Genomic DNA, 24,868 nt, shown 5'->3' on the forward strand with positions numbered 1-24,868 from the left:
CATTTTGTTATAATTTAAGAAAAAATTTTCTTTCCTGTTAATACCTACAAAGCAATATGTACATTTTTAAAAGTCAACTTATATCAGAAGGTTTACTGTGAAAACTCAGTTTACAAATGAAGAATCTTAATGTACCTGTACATTAAGAAGCATTAGAAAAACAACCACTGATAATAACAATAACAAAAATGATAACATCAATGTAATTTCAATCTGCCCTTTTAAAAGAAAAAGAAGGCTTTAAAAGATAAGGCCAATCAATACAATAAAAAACTGATTAACTGGACCTCATCAAAATTTTAAACTTTTGCTCCAAGAAAGAACTGTGAAAAGGGTGAAAAGACAAGCTACAGACTGGGAGAAAATATTTGCAAACCAGTATCTGACAAAGGACGTATCTAGACTATATAAAGAACGCTCAATACTCCAAAGAAAAGAAAAAAGTCCCACTAAAAATGACCAAAAAACATGGACAGGCATTTCATCAAAGATGATTTATAAATGGTCAATAAGTACATGCAAAGATAGCCACCAGAGAAATGCAAATTAAAACCATGAGATATCACAACACGCCCATCAGAACAGCTAAAATAAAAAACTGTGAAAACTCCAACTGGTTGTGAAGATGCAGAGAAACTGGATCATTTGTGCAGTGTTGATGAGAACATAAAATAGTACAGCCACCCTGGAAAAGAGTTTGGCAGTTTTGTACAAAGCAAAACAAGCAATTGCTATATGGTCCATCAATTGGATTTGGGAACATTTATCTCAAAGTAAAAACTTATGTTTATACAAAAAACCTGTACATGAATGTTTACAGCTGCTTTATTCATAATAGCCAAACACTGGAAACAGCCCAGATGTCTTTCAAATGGATGGTTAAACAAATTGCAGTACATATATACCATGGAATACTACTCAGAAATAAAAAAGAACGAACTATTGATAAAGGCAACAATTTAGATGAATCCCCAGGGAATTATGTTGAGTAAAAAAAAGGCAATTCCAAAAGGTTGTATACTGTCTGATTTTATTTATATAACTTTTTGAAGTGACAAAATTTTGCATATGGAGAACAGGGTAGCAGCGGGGAGGAAGGAACAACAGAAGGGAGGTAAGCATGGTTATAAAACAATGAGGGATCCTTGTAATGACAGAAGTGTTCTGATTCTTGACTGTGATAGTGGATACATAAATCTACGCATGTAATAAAATTGTATAGAACTAAATACACACAAAGAGAAATGAGAACAAAAAAAAACTAGGGAAATTGGAATAAGATCTATGGATTTTCTCAATATCAACATACTGGTCATGATATTGTACTACAGTCTTACAAGGCATTACCATTGGAGGGAACTGAGTGAAGGGTACAGAGAATCTATTACTTCTTATGAACTGTATGTGAATCTATAATTATCTCAATAAAATTTCAATTAAAAACAAAATCCCATGCTTATCTGGAAATCTTCCTCAATTCTTTCTCCTTTGCTGTCACATGTTTAACCCCTCTTTAAGTGCTCTTAATGTACAAAGATGAATAGGCCTCAGTGTTTCCCCTAAAGAAACCTATGGTCTTGTGAAATAGGACAAGGACACACACACACAAAAAAACCCTAATACAAAGTAAATATTTAGAGTATGTTCAATGCCACAAGAAAGACATAACAGATGAACGGAAGAACAAAATCTGGTCTATACATACAATGGAATATTATTCAGCCATAAAAAGGAATGGAACTCTGATACATACTAAAACACAGACAAACCTTGAAAATATTATGCGAAGTGAAATAAGCCAGGCACAAAAGAACAAATATTGTATGTCCCCACTTACATGAGATACCCAAAACAGGCCAATTCATAAAGACAGAAAGTGGATTAGAGGTTACCAGGGGCTGAGGGGAAGACAGAGCTTTACTGCTTAATGGTTATAGAATTTCTGTTGGGATGACGAAAAAGTGTGCAAATGAGGAGTGAATGTATTGATTATATTCACATTCAACACTGTACATATAATTAATGTCACAGAACTGTACATTTAAAATCAGTTTAAAATGGCAAATTTTATGTTATATATATTTTGCTAAAATAAGAAATAATTTCATAGTAACTTTATTTACATTAGCCCAAATCCAAGGTATTCATGATAGGAGAATAGATGTACAAACTAGGACATATTCATACAATGTAATACTACTCAGCAATAAAAAGGAGTAAAATACTAAAGATGAATCTCAAAGCTGTATGCTGAGTTAAATAGCCTTCCACAAAAGGGTACAAACTGTATACTTCCACTTATATGAAGACAAAGACAATGTATAGTGAAATAGATCAGATAGCGGTTGCCTCTGAGGGTGTGTTGGGACAAAGCCTGATTGGGAAGGGTGATAAAAGGAAGTTCTGGGCTTACAGAAACATCCTGTATCTTGCTAGGTAGTTTACAGAGGTAAATGCATCTGTCAAAACTTATCAAATGATGCACTTAAAATTTGTGCATTTCACTTATGCAGAAAACAGAAAAAGAACTATAAGCAATATTGAACTCTAGTTAATGATTTGTAAACTAAAATGTTTAGGTGTGAAGTATACTGATGGCTGCAACTTACTTCAAATTGCAATAAAACATGAATTGAGAGATGGCAAGATTAAGAAATAACGAGATAAAGGAAATACAGCAAAGTGTTAGCAACAGTAAAATGCAGGTGGTGGGTATGTCAATAATCACTATAGAATTCTTTCAAGTTGTCTGAATGTTTGAAAATGTTCATAACAAAATGTTAGGAAAATATACATACCAACAAAACAGTTGTTTCTCTTCTTCTCAAGAACTTGGCTTATATTTCTAATACTACAGAGTGAGAATTTATTGTTGTTAAGTTTGTCCCCAGATGTTGCTCTTGCATACATGATGTAATTGCCATTTTCTTTTTGCCCCAAATTCTTAGATTCTCCTGGTGTGCACTCTGTTCCAGAATCATGCTGTCAAAAAGAATATAAAGTTACATAAACAGGAAGTAAAATAAGGTTTTCAGGTCAACTGATTAAACGTAATGTTCTCATTAGGAAAACAATGGAAGCTTGTGGACTCTCCTTTAAAAAGGATCTTACAATTGTTTTACACCTTGAGTAGGAAAAGAATTTGCTCTTTTAGGGGTCACTGTCTTAGAAAAGATGGAAAATCAGTGGAGGTCTAGCCATAACAATGTATAGCTTTGTAAGCAGGGACTAGAATTGAGGACAGACTGTCATAAAAGTCTATTAAAAATAAGCTCACCTACTTTTAAAACCAGTAACAGTAAAATAAACTACTTTAAAACTACTAAATAGTCTCTAACATATATGTTAAATTACATGGTATGACTAGTTCAGAGAAGACAGAGGTGGGGAAAGACAAAAAAATCAAGAGACTGGCAGGGGGCTAAATACACACAGAACAGGAATCTAAGACAGCTAACTTAATAGCCAATACATAAAGAAAGGTAAGTAAAAATGCTGACTAAGAACAGAAACACAATGATATTATTTTTAAATGAAAAATGGTAAAAGCCTAGAGATAAAACCAAAATACTGCTTTACCGAATAAAGAGGAAACAGAGTTCTGTGTACATGTAACATATAAATGCACATAAGTGGTGTTCGGTTTCGATACATTTTATTGAAGAATCAGATACATACAGCATAGCTCCCTGAATTTTCTCAAAGTAATGCTTATGAGATCAAGCAACAGAACACTACTACCAGATCCCAGCAGCCCCTGCCATCCTGGGGGATATGCACTAAAACAACCCTCACAATGCCCCTCAAACAATTCAGAACACATCAGAAGGGGCAAAAAACACTGGACACTAGAGTAATCGTGCTATTTAATTAAAATCTTGTTTTAAATACCCAACAACCCCACTCTCAAGAAAGAAAAAGACTGCCCAAGGGCGTTTTGTTTTTTCCTAGAGCCCAACTAAGTTACTTTCATTTTCTATTCCCTCTTCTGAGGCAACTGTTAAATTAAAAAATGTGTCCTCTACTATCACCTTTATTCTTCCTGATACCTCTTGCCTTTCTCCTGAATCTAGATTCAGCATTTAACAACTCTATACTATTCACCAATATTATCTTGCTTTATGTTTTCAACCTATAAAATTCAATTCAGTTTCTGAAAAAGGTGTAGCACTAGAATTCTCAGCATTAGAGTTTTAGAAACGAAAGAAAAAAATCCCAATTCTGTGTAACTCTTGATGTCATCACAGAATATTTTGCCACTTTTCAATTCAGTAAATATTAATGAATGTCCAGTGCTATAAAACGAGGCACTAAAAAATAAAAATATAAAGATGAGAAAAGTATTATCCCTAGCCTTCAAGGCACTTACATTCTATTTTTAAATGATAGCAAATCTTGACATATCTGCTTAGTCTGACTTGCTGCTGCATAAATCCATTACAGATATCGCTAGTCAATTATTATTTTACTAGGCCAGAGTATATTACAATAGATCATCATTAACAGGAATAGAAGGGGGAACAGGTTGTAAGCAAGCATGCCAGCTATTTGCCATCCTCAGATAACGAATAAACCAAGCACATGAATAAGCAAAACACAAAATAGAACATAAAGGCCATCTTGACTGGAACCGCACAAGTCCTAAGAGTTCAAATCAAGAGAAGGGTTTCACAAAGAAACTATAATCTTTGTGACAAGAAAACAGAAAAATTTTTCTAACTATAAGAAAGAAAATTAAGAAAACAAAATATCCATAAATAAAAATTCAATCATAATCTACCATGCACTATAACTATTAAAATTTTGATCTATTTCCTATCTGACATATCTAGCTATATCATATTTTAATATAAAATTTGGACTATACCATGTGTACAGTTATAACTTTTTTTTTTTTGAGACAGAGTCTCACTCTGTCCCCCAGGCTGGAATGCAGTGGCGTGATCCTGGCTCACTGCAACCTTGGACTCAAGTCATCCTCCCCCACCTTAGCTTCTCGAGTAGCTGGGACTACAGGTGCAGGCCACCACACCCAGCTAATTGTTTTTGTGTGTATTTTTGGTAGAGACGGGGTTTCGCCATGTTGCCCAGGCTGGTCTCGAACTCCTGGGCTCAAGTAATCTGCCCGCCTCGGCCTCCCAAAGTGCTGGGATTACAGATGTGAGTCACCACAGCCACCCTCCATGTGTACAGTTATACACACCTTTCTTTCAGCTTAACAGTATAAAATGAGCACTGCAAAACTTGATATTTAAATGACTGCAGAGCATTCCGTGGTATTTTCATACTGTAGGGCCATTTAGGCTGCTTAAAACTTTTTGGTATTATAAATAAAACTATGATGGTTATATTTTCTTAATTAGGGGCCATATTCATTTACATCATCTAACAACATAGATCAAGAGTTCAACAGGCAGACATGGGAAGGAACTGACTTTCTAGCGGAGGAAAGTTTTAAAGGTCTGTGAATTACTTAATTTGACAGACGAGGGGAGATAATGCTAGAAATATACTTAAACCCCAAATTATCAAACACCCTAAACGTGAAGATAAGGAAATTGTATCAGCAATATTAGAAAGTAGTAGAAGTAAGTTAGTAAGCAGAAGTGGCATTATTAGAACTGTATTTACACAAAGGTGAATCTGCTGAGAGTAGGTACATATTAGAATTTCCACCCTGAGAGACAGGAACTTTGTCTCATTTATGATTACAACTTCCTATAACAAAGTTTATAAAGTAGTTTATAATAGGTGCCCAATAACTATTTCAGATAGGATAAATAAATATAAGAAATAATGTGAACCACAGAAAAAGTAACATTGACATTACTACAAATGTATAAGAGAGAAAGAGATTTCAGATAAAGATGTTAAGGAAGACAGGTTCAGGTGTTTATGATTCTGGCTGATCTTACTATAAATTACTCAACAAATATTTATTAAGCATTGTATAATTTGGATGTCTGTCTCCCCAAATTTGATCCCAATGTTGTTAGTGGGGCCTAACAAGAGAGGTCTGGGTCATAGGGGCAGATCCCTCATGATTAATGCTCTTCCTGAAGAGTTGGAGGTGGGTGGGTGAGTGCATTCTCACTCTCTTAGTTCCTGCAAGAGCTGGCTGTTAAGAGCCTAGTACCTCCTCTCTCCCCGACCACACGCTCCCACCGCCTCCACTCTCGCCATGTGATCTCTGCACATGCCAGCACCTGTTGCCCTCCATCATAAGTGGAAGCAGCCTGAGGCCCTTACCAGAAGCTGAGTAGATGCCAGCACCATGCTTTTTGTACAGCCTACAGAATCATCAGCCAAATAAACCTCTTTTCTTTATAAATTACCCACCCTCAGATATTCCCTTATAACAACACAAAACAGATGAAGACAACCATCTACTATGGATACAGATGGCAGAACTAACAACATTTGCAAAAGAATGGGGTATAACTGAGCGTGGTAGGCAAAGAGTGTGAACCAATTTCTCCATTAAACAATATAACATTAATTTAACAAAAACATCTCACTGGCAGCTAGGTAGGAAAGAGATTGGACAAGCAGTGAAAAGAGAATGGTCTACCCTACTGCAAGTGTGGTTCACAGATGAGTACCAGCAGCAGCAGCAGCAGCATTATCTGGGAGTATGTTAGAAATACAGAAACTCAGGCCCCACCGAAGACCTACTAAAAAAGAATCTGTGTTTTAAGATTCTCAGGTGATGTATATGCACATTAAAATGAGTGACCTGGGACTATAGGCCAGACAAGTAGCTGGAGGGGTACTAAAATTCCCCTGGTAAGGCCTGGAACCAAGATGACTTGGGGAAAAGAGAGGACACCTATCTGCTCTTGAAAATGCAAATCAACTATGAACAATAATTCTCTGCTCATCTCTAAAATTCCAAGTACTCTTTTAAGAACAGATCACAAAAGCAGTCAAGAGTTACAGAGTAAGCACATTTTAAATACCTTATCCAAGAACATTAATAATTATCAATTTCTGATTGGGACGTAGAAGAAGAAAGACTTGCAACTTAGTGAGATGGCACCTATTTTACAAACATGGGAAAAATTAGAGAAGTGCATTTGGGGATTTTAAGCTACAAGTAGACAACTTATTTTTAAAATCATAAAAATTTGCACTTTTGCAAGTGATAAGGTGAAAGTAAAATGAATTTACATACTGTTTTCAAGTGTACATTTCCAAAACGTTATCTTTAATAAGCTCTACCAAAATCACAAAGAATATCATTCAGTATTTCACATTTCTGTGTTGCACTGATCTTTAAGGTCACTTAAAAGATCAATATAATGGACTGGGTATTAGATAATATCAAAGATTGCTGTTAATTTTGTTAGGTGTAATAACCACATTGTGGTTATATTAGAAAATGTCTATTTTTTCAGGAATGTGTACTGAAATATGTAAGGATAGAGTTCCTTTAAATACCTTAGCAAAGAAAAAGAAAGAAATACAGATAGAATATATGGCAAAATCTTCACAATTATTGGCTCTGAATTAGGGGTTGATAAAGTAGCCAGCAGCTTGTTTTTATATGGCTTAACTAAGAATGGCTTTTCCATATTTAACAAATTGTAAAAGCAACAAAGACTGTACAACAGAAACCAAACACTGCCCCTGAAGCCTAAAATGTTTACTAGTAGGCCCTTTACAGAAAATGTTTGCTGATCCCTGTTCTGAATCACGGGCATATAAGGCTTTGTTGCACTATTTGTTCTACTTTTGTGTATGTTAGAATTTTTTCATAATAAAAGATTTTAAAATATCAATCTCATTCCACAGTAGAGAAAATACTTTAAAACATCAATCTCATTCCACAGTAGAGAAAAGATTTTAAAATATCAATCTCATTCCCTAAAAATGCTTTAACAGAAAGAAAACAAAAAAACAATTTCTCACAATTTGCTGAACATTCAAAATGTACTTTTAAACAATGAATAATGATTCTCGTTCAAAAGATACTTGAGTACATTATGTACTAGGCATTGTTCTAGGACCAGGAGATATAGATATTATTTTGTCTGAATAAGCCAGATGAAATTCCTTGCCTTCACAGAATTCTGGCATTGTTATGCTTTTCTTATTTTAATCACAAACATTCTATCTTCCTCCCTTTCAGTATGGTCAAATACATTATTGTGCTCTGACATAAAAACTAAACACTCGTAAGTACATTTGTTTTCACTGTAAATTTTAAATAAATCACTCAACATAAAAATTAGACTAATAAGTATTTTTTAAGCTAATAATTAGACAATACTTACTGGGGATCCAAAGTTATGTCCAACTTCGTGAGCAAAAGTAATGTGAGAGACTTTGGGAGGTACATGAGACCCATAGTTCTGAACAGTAATAATTCCAGTGTTTAAGGACTTCTTCTTACCATCTGAATAGAGTTTACTTTTTTCACATATTCCTCCAGAGCTTCCTAATCCAGAACAAAAAAAATGGCCAAATTAGCATCTGTTTCCCCTTACCCCCTAAAAAGGTAATATATGCTATATTAAATGAAAACATTTCTTATTTTAATCGAAAATAGAACTGGTACTCAAACGTATCACATATGCAAAAGTTTCTTTGGTCCAAGACTAAGAAGTCACTTCAAATAAAAGTTTGAATGACATTCATAAAGAAACTCCCAGGACTGAGTACACAGCCATTACAAAATGTTCTTCATAATCAGAATGTCCCCCAAATGTTGTTCCCATTAATTTAGGTAAACAAATATTTACATTTCCTTTCAATTTGAATATATCAATATTTACACTAAGTCAAAGTGTACATCCTTTCATCTTTTAAAAAGAAATCTTATGATTTAAGTTAAATGAAAGTTAAACAAAATATCCTCAAGAAGATTCTGAGAAAGTCACTTCTACAAAAAGCAGTGAGGCACATGAGTACATGATTCCCCGTCCTGAGATATAACATACAATGTATTTGTTAAAAAAGAATATAATTATGTCAAGAAGGTTAAAAAAAAAGGCGGGGGGGGGGTAGAGGAAAGCAGGAAAAAGAGAAGATGGGTGGGCAGGAAGGAAGAGATAGAAAGCAAATGAGGCAAAAGGTTAATAACTGATTAATCCATCAAGAATTCACCATTGCTGAGCGCAGTGGCTCACGCCTGTAATCCCAGCACTTTGAGAGGCCGAGGCAGGCGGATCACTTGAGGTCAGGAGTTTGAGACCAGCCTGGCCAACATGGTGAAACCCCATCTCTACTAAAAATACAAAAATTAGCCAGGCTGTAATCCCAGCTACTCAGGCAGGAGAATTGCCTGAACCCGGGAGGTGGAAGTTGCAGTGAGCTGAGATTGTGCCACTGCACTCCAGCCTGGGCGACACAGTGAGACTCCGTCTTAAAAAAAAAAAAAAAGAAGAAGAATTTCACCGTACTATTCTTGCAACCTTTCCGCAGGTTTGAAATTTTCAAAAAAATTTAAAAACTGAATTATGATTGTTCCAATATGTCTTTAGGACACTATCAAATTTTAAAAGAAAAACCATATTTCCACTTAAATATTTTTATCATTTTGTACTTCATCTGTTCATTAACAGGGACTTTAGAATTTAATAGCAAATGACAGTGCTTTCACAGCTAAAATCAATTATGAGAAATCAGAAAAATAATAATAGGAAAATCAGAAACCACCTCGTCAATTCATGCCTTTATATAGACATTACACTGGTAAGATCATATTTTCTTTTAATTAACTTTATTATAAGATTTTCAGTCGGAAGTTATTTAGTTTACATTTATACTTAAAAGTTTTCCCTATTTGATTTTTAAAAGAAATACAATCAAATGGATAAGGGTATTACGATAACTGCTCTAATTAGCTTTCTATATACAAGTTACAACAAAGTTACTAAACCATTAAAAAAAAAGTCTAATATTGCTTCTCCTCCCCTTCCCATTCTCCCCGCTTCAAAAACAAGTCTAATATTTAGAATCCCTAATAAAGCATGTACAGAAGGCAATTCAAAACAGGTCTGCAAGAACAGCATTATACTACAACTGTTGCCTTGCTCCCATTAAATATAAGAAATATATGGCAACAAAACACAAATTTGAATTACTGTTACTATATAATTCAGAAAGCTGAAATGAAAAATGTGTATCAAAGAAACACGAGGTCAGGAGACCGAGACCATCCTGGCTAACACAGTGAAACCCCGTCTCTACTAAAAATACAAAAAATTAGCTGGGCATGGTGCCAGGTGCCTGTAGTCCCAGCTACTCGGGAGGCTGAGGCAGGAGAATGGCGTGAACGCAGGAGGTGGAGCTTGCAGTGAGCGGAGATCGCACCACTGCACTCCAGCCTGGGTGACAGAGCAAGACTCTGTCTCAAAAAAAAAAAAAAAAGAAAATACAAGTAACATGCCCCACCATTTTCAATCCAGAACTCTGCCCACCTCAGGTGATGTATATGCACATTAAAATGAGTGACCTGGGACTACAGGCCGGACAAATAACTGGAGTCACACGCAAATTTAACCCAGCAAGGGGTTGAGAATCTTTATGATATTCAAAATTTACTACCGTTTCTACATTGACAACTGAGTAGAGAGAAAATACCAAATAATTTGTGAGTATTTAATACATTTTCTTAAGCTAGTTCTACTTTTGGAGCTCAGTCCTGAGGAGCACACCATTATTTCTGGAAACCAGAAAATATATAAATAAGTATTCTGTATATAATAATTATTGTACACACAGCATAGTTTTAAACAAATAGTAAATTAGCATCCTGCCTTAGTGAAGATTTGTCATGTGCAAATTGGTCCAGTGCAGTACTGTCAAACTTGAATTAAGCATAGAAGCCTCCACACTTCAAATCTTTATCAGTTAAAAAAAAAAAAAAGTAAATAGGTATATTTTAAAATCTCTGATAATATACATTTTTCTGCACTTTTAGGGTCTGGCTAATTTAAGAGAAGAGTATACATAAATTAGAACATACTATTCTGAAATATAGTAATTTATATATTGCTTAACTTCTTAAACAACTGCTTTTGGTCTTTATGATTATTGCTTATATATGAAAGTTTAAAATGGCCGGGCACAGTGGCTCACGCCTGTAATCCCAACACTTTGGGAGGCGGCGGCAGGCGGAATCACCTGAGATCAGGAGTTGGAGATCAGCATAGCCAACGTGTTGAAATCCCATCTTTACTAAAATTACAAAAACTAGCCAGGCGAGGTGGTGCATACATGTAATCCCAGCTACTCGGGAGGCTGAGGCAGGGGAATCACTTGAACTCGGGAGGCGGGGGTTGCCATGAGCAGAGATCATGCCACTGCACTCCAGCCTGAGCAACAGAGCGAGACTCTGTCTCAAAAAAAAAAAAAAAAAAGGAAGTTTAATATTTGTTGCAGGCTAATAGCACATGTTGGAGTAACTGAAATACAGGAAGAAATAAAATACTATTTGTAACTCTGAAAGTCATGGTTTAATTTTTTTAATATTGCAACTAGTTTTGATATGCCAGAAAACTCAGTAATGAGGTATCATATATACCCACAGCTAAACCATTAACTCAAACTCAATTGCTATATATTTTAAATTTAAGATTTTACTATACATATATTCATCATTGACAAATATAAGTTGTGAGTAACAATGAGAAGGGTGAAATGTTTTAAATTCAGGTCAAAAGTAATTATTGATGAAGGATTCAATAAGCAACAAAGAAGTATAATGACAATTTTCTATCTACGGGATAGTTTGAGAGCCAAAGTTGGAGTATCTGTCCTAAACCAAAACAGACCCACTCCACCCCACCCCCCAAAAAAAAGTCTTAGAAAAAAATACAAGAGTAATATGACACCTTGATATATTCCATAAATACAGTTTTGATGTGAGGAGGCCAAACATTAATAGTAGCATGCTGATCATACAATATTAATCTAAGCAGTAATTCTGGACCAGACCATAGTACTACTCCCAGAAGTGTTACTAGGAAATGTGAAAGCACAGGCATTTGGCTTTCAAGTCTGGAGAGCACTACTCACATGTAATGGGTAGGCATCAAAGATGTTAAATATCCAAGTGGTCCAGACAAGCATAAAATGCCAATAGCAAGTGTCCTATTGCAATATTTTAATGATGTAATTTTCCCAGCATTTGAAATTATACTTTTAAACTATGGGTTAAGAATTCAATAAGCTGTGGGTTATCCCGAGAACCCTGTATTAAGTTCCGTATGCTCTCAAATTTCAGTATGTAATATCAAACTAAAACATCTAATCTAAAAAAAAAACAGAAGGGACTGTTTCTACCAAATGATATGCCTCAAACAATGTTCTTCACAAATAGAGGAGTACTGAAGGTTTCAGGACTAACTATAGAGATGAATTCCAAAGCCAGCCTCACTCAATGACCAGGCCAAACTGAGACTATGTTCATTCAGTTAACTGATAAGACCTATAGGTAGAAACATGAAGACTCAAAGGAAGAGCAAAGACAGAATTACAATGAAAAAACAACCAGAAGCAAAATGATTTTCCTGAATTTACAGACAGAAAACAGACAAGAATCCTGTCTCCCAGCTCTCAGTCCATTGCTCTTCCCATTATGCTATGACAATTACCCAAAATTATATCAAAATATTATAGCTTAGTATGATTTTATAACTCTTCTCTCTCAAGAAAGAAGAAAACAGATTCCACCAATGTATAACCTCTACTAAGAAGCAGAAAACATTTCAGCTTCTTATTTGAAACATCTAAGAAAAAGGCTAGGATGTTACTGTGTGTGTGTGTGTAGATTTTATTTATATCTATATAAAATACCTAGTAATATAATTACCAAATGAACTGAATCTGGAGTTAAAAGGTCCAGATTCCAGATCCTGTTCCACCTCTACCTGTGTGGTATTAGGTTGGTCACAAAGTTTCTGAACACAAGTTTCCTCATCTGTAGAAGGGAGACAATAACACCTACACCTCATAAGGGTATTGAAATAATCAAGAATAAATATATAACATTCCTTGTTTTTAAAAAAAAATCAGTCAAATATGAAACTCAGTTCAGCTAATGGTAAGGGCAAAGACAAGTGAAGAAGCTGGCAGTGTTATTTCAAGGCAGGTAACCTACACTAGAAAAAGTCGGACCAAAGGAACAAAGATCCCTTTTCTTTCCCACTCTGGCCTCTATTCTTCTGTGCCTGTCTAGCCCCTCCCCAGCAGCTCTTAGAAGATGGCTTCCAAGAGCTGAAGTTGGAGGTTTAACATAGAGTAATGGAAGCAGACATCTAATGTCTGAAATAAAGAGAGATAATAATATAAAAGGAAAAAAAGCAGAGGGGGGGAAATGGGGATAGAATGTTGACAACGGGAGTCTTAGTTTTCGACTTTGGTTGCCAATCACCATATTCTTGCTCATGAAGTACACAGGAAGTATCTTGTTTCACCTTTATGAAGACCCTAATAATGAAAATACAGAGGCAGGTGGATCACGAGGTCAGGAGATCGAGACCATCCTGGCTAACACGGTGAAACCCCATCTCCACTAAAAATATAAAAAATTAGCTGGGCATGGTGGCGGGCGCCTGTAGTCCCAGCTACTCGGGAGGCTGAGGCAGGAGAATGGCGTGAACCTGGGAGGTGGAGCTTGCAGTGAGCGGAGATCGCACCACTGCACTCCAGCCTGGGTGACAGAGCAAGACTCAGTCTCAAAAAAAAAAAAAAAAAGAAAAGAAAATACAAGTAACATGCCCCACCATTTTCAATCCAGAACTCTCCCCTCAGGAAAATGAGCAGCATCACAAATGGTGATCCAAATATCACAAACAATGAGACACAAACACTGAGTGTTCCAAAAACCCATAACTACAGTTTAATCATAAGGAAAACATCTGACAGATTCCAAATAGGGGAGCATTCTAAAATATACCTGACCAGTACTCCTCAAAACTGTGAGGGGACGGAGGATGGAGATTTGAGAATAACTAATCTGTTCAATTTTTTGTAAATCTAAAACTGTTTTAAAAAATAAAGCCTACTTTAAAAAAAAAATGAGTAGCTGAATCTAAAGACATGAGAATATCTGAAGATTTAGGAAGAATTTTACCAAATTCCTACAGAACCATTACAACCTTAAGTACAATAGTCTGTAACTGAAAATGCAAAATGGCAGAAAGTTTTCAGTTTAAGATCACATACTCACTTACCCAGGAGGCATTTTGTGAGCAAGCTTTAGAGACAAAAATATTAGTGTGGTGCTTCTCAAACTTCAGTGTGCATCAGAATCACTTTGAGAACTTGTTCAAACTAAGACTGTTGGGCTCCACATCTATAGTTTCTGATTCAAGAGACCGGGGTAGTGCCTATGAACTTATATTTCTAACAAGTTCCTAGGTGATGCTGATGGTGCTACTCCATGGATCACACTTTGAGAACCACTTGTTTGAGACTTCACAACTACTGTATTAACGGATAATATACAAATAAAATCATATGAGACCCTGAGTTTTTAATAGTACTTACTAATGAATAGGGAGAAGAAATCACAAACTTTGTGATAAAATCATCCAACCATTGAAGGGGCAAAGAGATTTCAGAGTATAAAAGTTTTGAACATGAAAAATCATAGGAAAGAGTGAGCTGTACAATCTGCTGACCAATCCAAGTAACAAAAAAAAGCACAGATCTTAAAAGACAAATATCCAAAAGTACTGCACTATTAATATGCAGCCCATGACACAAACTTGTACTTTAAAATGATATCATGAAATTGACTACACTTTAAAACATAGAAGAAAAACAAAACAAGCTATGGAAATTGTAAAAGTATTGACTTAAAATACTGACTTTTAAAAAAGGAGAAAGAAATATAAAGGAAAATACAGTACTACTTAAGATCTTAAAATATACAAAACAAATCAAAATCAAAGAATAAACTAATAAGAATAGGAATACAAAAGCTTCTTTTACTCTGGATAAAGCAGAAGTTTTTTTTTTTTTTTTAAAGACAAATGAAGTATCAGAAGGAGAATTTGTTGTATATAGCTCAGAAGATAATATACTATTGATTAAACTCTACTTGACACAATTTATATTCAAAGAGCCTGGGGTCCTTTCCACTCATCTTTCAATTAATAAATTTGGATTTCTAAACTAGGCAACTGAACTGATACAGTAAATCACAGCTCCTCCACGACACTCCACCCCCACTGTAATGGGAAGGGTATTGTCCCATCCCAAAATCATCAATGACAATAGCTTTCATGGCTAAGGCAGAGACTCGGCAGAGTATGAACCCAGGTGATGATGAGTTGTGGGTACCAGGGGCTTCCTGCCTACATCTCTTTCATGCAGTGCTTCCCTTTTATTAAAATAAAGGCTAGAAATAAAATAATAAAGGCAGGCTTTCTTTTCTTTCTACCTGCCACTCTTGATGAGGATTTCTCTGCTCTTTATCTCACTACAGAAGAGAGAGCAAGACACAGTTTTCCTCTTTTGATTCTAAGTACCCTATTTTGGGGGGGGAAAAAAGTTAATAAATATATAACATTTATTAACTTTTGTGGAAAAATTAAATTTCCCTTTAAGTTTCAGAATTACCACTTTTTCTCATAAAATTATTTATTTCATTTGGTCCATTCAAATGTCATGAATCAGGATATTTCCCTGTATGCATTTCGAAATAAAAAGCTCCTTCATCTATTGTGCCTTTTACATTATGCTTATGAGTCTTGCCTAACTCAAGTAGCACAAATTAAGATATTGTACAGGCATCACTTTCTCCTACACATTGAAAATTCAACATTCTCTGAAAACTCCTCTTTGTTTCAAGTAGTAAGTTAAGACATATTTAACATGATAAACTACCTGAAGGTGCTCCAACCCAAGCAAGACCAAGGACGCCATCATCAAAATCTCGGTCTGTGAAGACATAGGCCAAACAGTAGTCATCATGATTCTGCTCAGAATTCAATTCCAGAAACTTCTCCACACCAATATTTGGGAAACGGAAAGGATTTGTAGGGTCCTTCTCATCAGCAGTTGTATTGATCTAAAATCCAAAACAATAATTTAGTAAGTAATTAATGTTAGCAGAGCTTTAGTGTAAATGTCTGCTCACCTTCTTCTGCATACACCTGGACAATATGCTCCCATGGAAATCAGGCCTGAATTAAGGCTTCTAAGGTTGTTCCCACTGCCCACATCCCTGAGCTGATCACAGAAGGCAAAACAATAACAACAAACAAAAAAGAAAGGCTAGGTAGGGAAATTAAAATTGAAGATGCTAAATTTCTGAGCAAGTATTCGCCAGATTCCTGAACAATGAACACTTGGGAAGAAAAAACAAGTTTTGCTTTCAAAACCTCTAGTAAAGGAAGTATAGTTTCCCAAATTTAATTATCTGAACAAGTCTCCTTTAGTCCTAATCTCCTACATATGGTAACACTTACAAGGATATAAAACCCTGTATTTTAACTAATTACTAGAATATAAAATAGGTATCAAACCCAAGACTGTCAGTTCAGCAGACAAATCATTTTCCCGGTTTTCCTTGCCTAGAGAGTCACATGAGCCAAGCCAAACTAACTGCAAATTTATTTTTTTTTCCTGAATGTGGGCAAGAATTTTGCTTTCTAATTTAAACTCACTTCTTTTACTATTTCAAGCTGAGTTCTTCCAGAATGTTTCTTTTGATACTTAGCTACTATACTCCTACCACAGGTTCCTCCTTCAGAATCTGAATAATCTGTTCTAATACCAGACTTCTATTAAACAAAAGCTTTTATTTATTAGCCCCTGCATCCTTTCAGAGACCTGTGTGTCTCCTCTGAAGTCCTAGAACAATTTGGCTTTCCCCAGGTAAGCCAAGGAATTACAATATGAAAGTAAATGTTTTTACTGAAAGGCAAACCTCAGTCTATTTGAAAATGTTGGCAGTAAGAGGACGATACAATGGTTGATACAACAAGAATTACAGGTCTCTTTATGATCCGTACTCTCCAGTAAAACCGAGAGGCTCAGAAGCAGGGAGGCAAAAACACCATTGAGGGCAACTGCTTAAGAAGAGATTTCAGAACGTCTGGTTTATCTATTAACAATTAACGAAAAACAATCAGTTACGGCCATTTAACACTACAACAATTCAAAAGCAAGCACACTGTATGTTACAGATAGTCCATGCTTGAAGACATGCTGTAGATGGCTTTCTCCCACTAAATATAAAAATGAAATTTCCTAGTAATTCTCTAATACTGGCTATAAATAAAAATTGCATCTAAAGCCAGGCACGGTGGCTCACGCCTGTAATCCCAGCACTTTGGGAGGCTGAGGCGGGTGATCACCTGAGGTCAGGAGTTCAAGACCAGCCTGGCCAACATGGTGCATGAAACCTCTATCTACAAAAATACAAAAATTAGCTGGGCATGACGGTGGGTGCCTGTAATCCCCGCTACTCAGGAGGCTGAGGTGGGAGAATCACTTGAAACTGGAAGGCAGAGGCTGCAGTGAGCCAAGACTGCGCCACTGAACTCCAGCCTGGGCGAGAGTGAGACTCCTTCTCAAAAAAAAAAAAAAAAAAAAAAAAAAAAAAAAAAATTGCATTTAAAACTTAATTACCTATATTTAAATGGATTATTAATATTTGCTGACAGAATATAAATTTTAAATTAATAGGTTATGAACAATCTTCAACAGATAAAACTTTACTAAAGTTTTAATAAGAGGTAAGGTCTAAAAACAACCAACTACCACATTATTTACTTATATACATGCATTTCTTCATAATACAAATCATTTTCCTCAAAGGTGCGTCACTAAAATGCGTTCAGGTGTTCTCTACTTTTCATTACTTGCATTTTATTGCTCTGCCTACTAAACAGCAACACTTATACCTCTTATCACTGTTACTTGTTCATTTAAGGATTTATATTGCTCACAGAATACATGAAAGCAATTAATTACGAACAATTCTTATACTGTAAATAAATAAATCATATTTCACCTTAAGAAAACCCAATTTAAGATTTAATCATACTACTTCTAAATTTAAGGACTACCTACAGCTATGTGGCTGAATGTATATACTAAACTTTTCAAGTATAGACATTTTATCTAACCATATTTGAAGAAAAATAGGAAAGCATACATATTAAGGAACCCTGTGGCAAATACTTTTGTGAAAGGATGATTTAAGTTCAGTTGTTTATTTAGTATATAAATATTGTTTCTTAAAAAGCTATAATATATATTTAGAATATTCAGAAATTTTTTGAAAAAATAGCCTAAATTTGTCAGTAATTTAATATTTATTTGTTTACCTGTAATTTACAACATTAAAACTAAATACTACGTGACTCTATCGCTCTGGATCAGCTTTTCTCAAAATGCCTAAAGTATTCTGGAATCTGTTGATGTTAATATATTTTCTCTAAAAAAAAAGTTTCATGCTCAAAAATTTAGAAAAATATGGGTTTCTTTCGTGAAAGACTTCTCAAAACTTGATATATGTTACTGTGAATTGCAAATTTTCAAGATTACAGTACTAAGGGTTTTTCCAACTTCCAATTTTATTTAAACACTGTATTTATCCTTTTTCTCCCCTGGAACACCAAATGGAACACACAGTGAAAAATACTGCACAAAGCAAATTTTACGAAACTGAGGGATAATGTCGGTGGGGAAAGAGTCAAGCACTATAGCCATAGTTATTGAAGGGTCAGAGCTTTCTTAATAATCTGTTAATCAGACAGACTGAAAACACACTTTAGCTCTACTATAGACCGGATTAAGACCTTATACATTTAATTCTTAAATCATAAACCTAAGTATCTGTGTGTGTGTGGGTGTGTAAATGCCAGGAGTAAAAAACTGCATCAACAGATACAATTAAACTAAACTACTTAATTCATAAAGATAAAATTAAAAGCAAGCTTTTGTGTGTGTGTGTAAACATGGTCCGGATTGTTTCACTTTTTAAGTCTTTTTAACTATTTAAGGTCCTTACTCTTATGCGTTTCACCATGAAACTGATGTTACGGATTCCGGAGAAGTCTGTGGTCTGGTAAATTGTATCAATCGCTTTAACATGACTGGATATCTATGATTTAAAAAAAAGAACATTTTAGAGGCAATGTTGAAATATGAAAAAGATTATAAATTTCCATTTCCAAAATCAGTAATTATTCATGTCCTGTCACAACCAAATTTTAAAATGTCAACATTATATACTGGACAGAAATATAAAAAAGATTAGTGAGCTGTGCTGAGCGGGGAGATTCTATTTACTTTTCCAGACTCCTCTAGCCAACAACAAACATGCACACTTCATTGTTTTTTTTTTTTTTTTTTTTTTTTTGGAGACAAAGTCTTGCTCTGTTGCCCACGCTGGAGTGCAGTGGTGCAATCTCGGCTCACTGCAACCTCTACCTCCCAGATTCAAGTGATTCTCCTGCCTCAGCCTCCCAAATAGCTGGGATTACAGGCGCCTACCACCATGCCCAGTTAATTTTTGTATTTTTAGTAAAGACAGGTTTCACTATGTTGGCCAGGCTGGTCTTGAACTCCTGACCTCAAGTGATCCACCCACCTCGGCCTCCCAAAGTGCTGGCATTACAGGCATGAGCCACCACAACTGGCCCAAACATATACTCTTGTTTCAGTCACATAAAAATTTTGTTTCCTCAATCCAATCCTACAATGTCACACGTCCATTCCTTTTCACGTATTTCCTATGCCTAGAATATGTTTCTCTACTTATCCTTCAGACTCAGCTCAAACATTTTTATAAGAACTTCCCTGACGGTTCAGGACACACAGTCATTCCCTGACTTTAATCCTTCTATTGCTGCACATTCTGTAAGCTTTCTTGACCCCTTTCTATATTTTTGGCACTGTTTTAGGCGCTGGGGATATAGTGGTGAACAAAACACAGAAGGTCCCTATAAATTTACAGAGGCTTATTTTAGTAAGGGAAGAAAGGGGGGAGATAATACAAATATAATAAACATACATTCAGATTTTGCTAAATTCTACAAGGAGATAAACGATGATCAACCCAAAAGCATCCATTTACCTAGCTGACCCCCAACTAAACTTTCTAGCTTCTAAACCACTCTGTAGACAACCTTCCCAACTTCATTTACAAAAAGTACTCTTGCTACCATTTATGTGAAAACATGTATGTATATGCTCAAAGTTATTTTCAAAGAAACTGTAAAAACATAAACATAAAACATAAAACAAGATGGTCAAGTAAAAGCATTAACAATAATCTTTTAAAGGCAGCCCAGGCTGCCAAACACTGCTAATGAAATTCCTAACTGCTCATAGGGCTCATTATAAATTCATGCTATTTTGTCTTGAAATTTATTTGTTCCTTGGTAAATCCTACAAAATCTCATACCTTATTACTATTATGTTTTCCTCACTAGCTTCTCTTCCTCAGCCTATTCACCATATACAGATAGCTCCAATTTCTTCTCCTTTGGTTTCATTCTTTCCACATTCAATCTCTCAAGGCTACCCTTCCCTCAAGCTCTAGTTTCACATTTTCAAAATCCTAAGGGAAGAACTACCTAGCTTTTATACATGTTTAAAAGTAAGTTCATCCTCACCCCAAAATGATTCATTTATACTAGTGGTACCTCCATCTTCTCCATTTCAAATCCTTTGAGTCAAAACTTCATTCATCAAATTCTTACTGGGTACCTTCAACAAGAAGGACATTTTGAAGGGCACCCTCAAAATATTTATACTTTAATGAGGGTTGAGAAGACACAAGTGCAAATAATAATGTAACTTAGAAAGTGCTACATACAATAAAAATACAGAATAAAATTAAATACTTCCAGTTGGAAGGATTCCTCCAACTTTCCCTCCTTTAAGACCACAAATGAAAATTCAACTCTCTTTCCAAAGCTAAACTTCAGAGTCATCATCTCCTTCAAGAAATCATTGTCTTACCCCTCTCTTTTGACACTAAAATATCCCAACTGGTCTTTCAGTTATCCATGTACTTATCTTATACATTTTATCATATCACAACTGAAAATACATACTTTTTCCCAAAAAGAGAATACACTAACTTAAATTTTTAAAGGAAAGAATAGGTATTATAAAACAATATGGGAATTACTAAAATAGCACATAATCATAAATACCTGGGCAATCACAGCTTCTCGTGTTCCATAATATTTAAAGAACAAATGATCAGTCTGAATATAAAGCTGACAAGTATTTTTTTCAGCTGAAGTTGTACGTTTTTTCCTCAGGAGTTCTGGACCATTAGCAGCATGTTCTTCTTGAGGTATCTATACATCAAAAAGTCATTTCTGATAATTAGCATGCTTCAATACTATCATTTTATCTAATTAAGAATACATACTATAAACAATTTCATATTCTGCTTTATATAACACCCCAGGTATTTCTGCTGCCATTAAAAGTTCATAAAATCACTTTGTCTCATAATCTTCTCCATATAGATGATTTACTATCTGTTCAAGGAACTCCTTCACTTTTACACATTTTCAAAACATATATTTTAATATGTATTCATTTAAATCTAAATCAAGTTGTATAATAGCTTATAATACTTTGATATCTTCTCTACCTCACATCTAATACCCATCTACCATCCAGTTCTGTCAAATTTATCTCCTAAATACCTAAGGTATCTACCCATTATCTCTGGCTCCACCACTCTAGCCCAAGCTACCATTACTTCTTACCTAGAGCACTGCAGTAAGATCAGTTTAATCAACCAATAGCCACTAATGGCCTCAGATCTCTTCTCCATACTGCAATCTTTTCAAAATGCAAATTTGAATATGTCGTCCACCTCAATAATGTATTTCAATGACTTCCTATTGCTCTAAAAGATTAAGCCCAATATTCTTTATATGCTCCCCTAAATATCAACATTGCACAGCCTCTACTTAACTATCCACCTTTTCTCATTCCATATTACTTCACAAAGAGACCCTACAATGTTACGCAACTCTAGCTGTCTGTGGTATAGCTATATAAGCTTTCTTTCCAATCCTCCAAAACAGTCTGTCTCCTGCCACAGTCTTTGCACATGCTGACACTACCTCTTCTGATCTTGTTAACGGCTTCCTTCTTTCTTTAGACTTCGAGAAGGTCAATTCATCCATTATACCACTCCATAGAACCATATACCAATGTCTCTTACATAGTGCAACCTTACATTTATTTGTGGGATTATTTAATTTCTGTCCACATCCCACTTCACCCACTAGAATGTAAGTTCTGGAAAGACGAAATCATCTCTGTTTGATCCTCACTGTAATGCTATCACCTAACACAGACTTGGCAGCAAAGAGTAAATGCTAAGTATTTCTTTCTTTTTTTTTTTTTTTTTTTTTTTTTTGAGACAAGAGTCTCACTCTGTCGCCCAGGATGGAGTGCAGTGGCACGATCCTGGCTCACTGCAAGCTCCACCTCCCGGGTTCACGCCATTCTCCCGCCTCAGCCTCCGGAGTAGCTGGGACTACAGGCGACCAGCACCACACCCGGCTAATTTTGTTTTTGAATTTTTAGTAGAGACGGGTTTTCACCGTGTTAGCCAAGATGGTCTCGATCTCCTGACCTCGTGATGCGCCCGCCTCAGCCTCCCAAAGTGCTAGGATTACAGGCGTGAGCCACCAGACCCGCCAAGTATTTCTTTTGAGAGTCTCGCTCTGTTACCCAGGCTGGAGTGCAGTGGCATGATCATAGCTCAATGCAGCCTTAAACTCCTGGGCTCAAACAATCCTCCCGCCTAAGCTTCCCAAGTAGCTGGGACTACAAGCATGTATCACCATGCCTGGCTAATTTTTTAATTTTTTTGTAGAGACGGAGGTCTTCCTATGGTGCCCAGGCTGGTCATGGGCTCCTGGTCTCAAGTAATCCTCCTGTCTCAGCTTCCCGAAGTACTGGGATTACAGGCACGAGCCACTGTGCCTGGCCTCAATTAAGTATTTCTTCAAAGAATTACCACTGCTACTGAATCCAAAGAGTCAAACATTTGTGAACACCTAAAAGGATTATCTTAAGTATTCTTGATGGCACAGTAATATAGAACCCAAATTGAATTTTAAGTCACAATTTCTTCTTCCTTGACATTTTCTTCTCCCTTAACAATTCCATGTGAACATACACAAAACGAAAAATTTGTATTATATCGCAAACACACAAAAAAGGATAACTATGTGAAATGATGGAAATGTTTATTTGCTTCACTATAGTAACCATTTTGACTATCTATATGTATCCCATAACGTCATGTAATATACCTGATATATACACAATAAAACTTATTTTTAAAACAATTTGTATTATAGATGGGTACCAATACTACTGAAATAATGTAACATTTGGGGGAACTGACCCCAAAGCCTACCTTGAATACTATTCTACTCAGGATTTTCATTTAGATGGTCTCCAGGTCTCAGTTTACACAGTTTGTAAATGACTCAAACATTGAGAAGTATTTCAAATCCACGTTATTTGTGAAATGCAGTTTATATTTACAATCATGTTATTCCACATAAAAAAGAATATATCTTAGCTAATGTTGAAGTTTTATATGTGAAAGATTTTCTATTCCAGACCAAAAAAAAAAAAAAAAAAAAAAAACTGGATGCTTTAATGTGAAAATTCTATTTAAAGAAAGGTTTTAAATAAGAAATCAGTCTGAAATATGAAAAAGTGTTCCAAGCACAAGTTTATTAATCAAGTAGTTCAGATCTCCCATATCTTTACTGGGTTTTACTTTTTGTACAACTGTTCTCTTATTTATCATATGATTTTTCTATTATTCCTTCCGGTTTTGTCAAGTTTTGTCTTATATACTCTGAAGTTATAATATTATGGACATACAAATTAAAGGCTGCTATAATATAATGGAGAACTAAACAGTTTATCATTATGACACATCTATTTTAGTAATGCTTTTTTTTGCCTTAAAATCTATTTTGGCTGATAATAGATATATTTTTGTTAGAGTCATCAAATTTTACATCTTGTACCGTTTTACTTTCCATCTTTCTGCATCCTTATATTTTAGGAGTAGTTTTTGTAAAACAGTTTGTGGGGTTTTGCTGTTGTTAAATCCAATCCGATATTCTTTATCTTTTAAGCGGTGCATTTAATCCATTTACCTTTAATATAATTACAGATATTTTGGGGTTTAAATCTCCAATTTTATTATCTTCTATTTGCCCTGCCTGTTCAATATTCTTCTTTATCTTCTTTCTTGCCTTGTTTTGGATTTTGAATTTTTATTCTATCCATTTCCCCATTAGCTTGTTAGTAATATATTTTACTAATACTTGACTTACCAAAATCAAATATAAATTATAACATTTACTTGTTCCTAGAAAAGAACCTCAGAACACTTAAATTACGTTTTTCCCACTCCAATTTTAACTCCCTCTATACCCACATACACAACATGCAAATATATACTACCCTACAAGTCTTTACTATTAGTGCTTTGTAGTATACAGTCAATATTCACTTAAAATTATCTAATGTGTTCTTTATTCAATACTTCAGATACAAGTTAGCATTTGAGCCTGCAATCTTTTCACCAGGAAAAAAACTACTTTCAGTATGTCAGATGGTTATATATTCCATTTGAAACGTGTTAATTTTACTTTTATCTATTTTTCTGAGTACAGCATCCTAGAGGATGGCAGTTTCTCTGTTTGAGCATATCCTACTGTCTTTTGGTTTCAACTGCTTCCAATGAGAAGTGAGCTGCCATGTTTACTGTTGCTTCTTTAAGAGTGATTAAACTTTTTCTCACTGGCTGCTTTTAAGATTATATCTTTGGCTTTCAGACTTCTCAAATAATGTGCTATGGTATTGTCTTCACTGTAAAGTATTT

General features: G+C 35.2%; 1 protein-coding gene across 2 annotated transcripts in view; it reads right to left on the reverse strand.

Annotated features, from left to right (window-relative positions):
• The window catches only part of ADAM10 (ADAM metallopeptidase domain 10), a 159,562-nt gene that overhangs the window by 30,670 nt on the left and 104,024 nt on the right, over nt 1-24,868 (reverse strand). For both annotated transcript variants that reach the window (XM_003267037.2, XM_030814481.1), the window contains exons 6-10: nt 21,135-21,284; nt 18,980-19,072; nt 15,844-16,027; nt 8,277-8,440; nt 2,799-2,982 (exon numbers count right to left, since the gene is read on the reverse strand). In XM_003267037.2, coding sequence (XP_003267085.1) covers nt 2,799-2,982; nt 8,277-8,440; nt 15,844-16,027; nt 18,980-19,072; nt 21,135-21,284 — 775 coding nt within the window. The remainder of the gene's footprint in view (nt 1-2,798; nt 2,983-8,276; nt 8,441-15,843; nt 16,028-18,979; nt 19,073-21,134; nt 21,285-24,868) is intronic.

This window comes from Nomascus leucogenys, chromosome 6 (assembly GCF_006542625.1).
Source record: "Nomascus leucogenys isolate Asia chromosome 6, Asia_NLE_v1, whole genome shotgun sequence".
In the NCBI taxonomy this organism is placed as follows: domain Eukaryota; kingdom Metazoa; phylum Chordata; class Mammalia; order Primates; family Hylobatidae; genus Nomascus; species Nomascus leucogenys.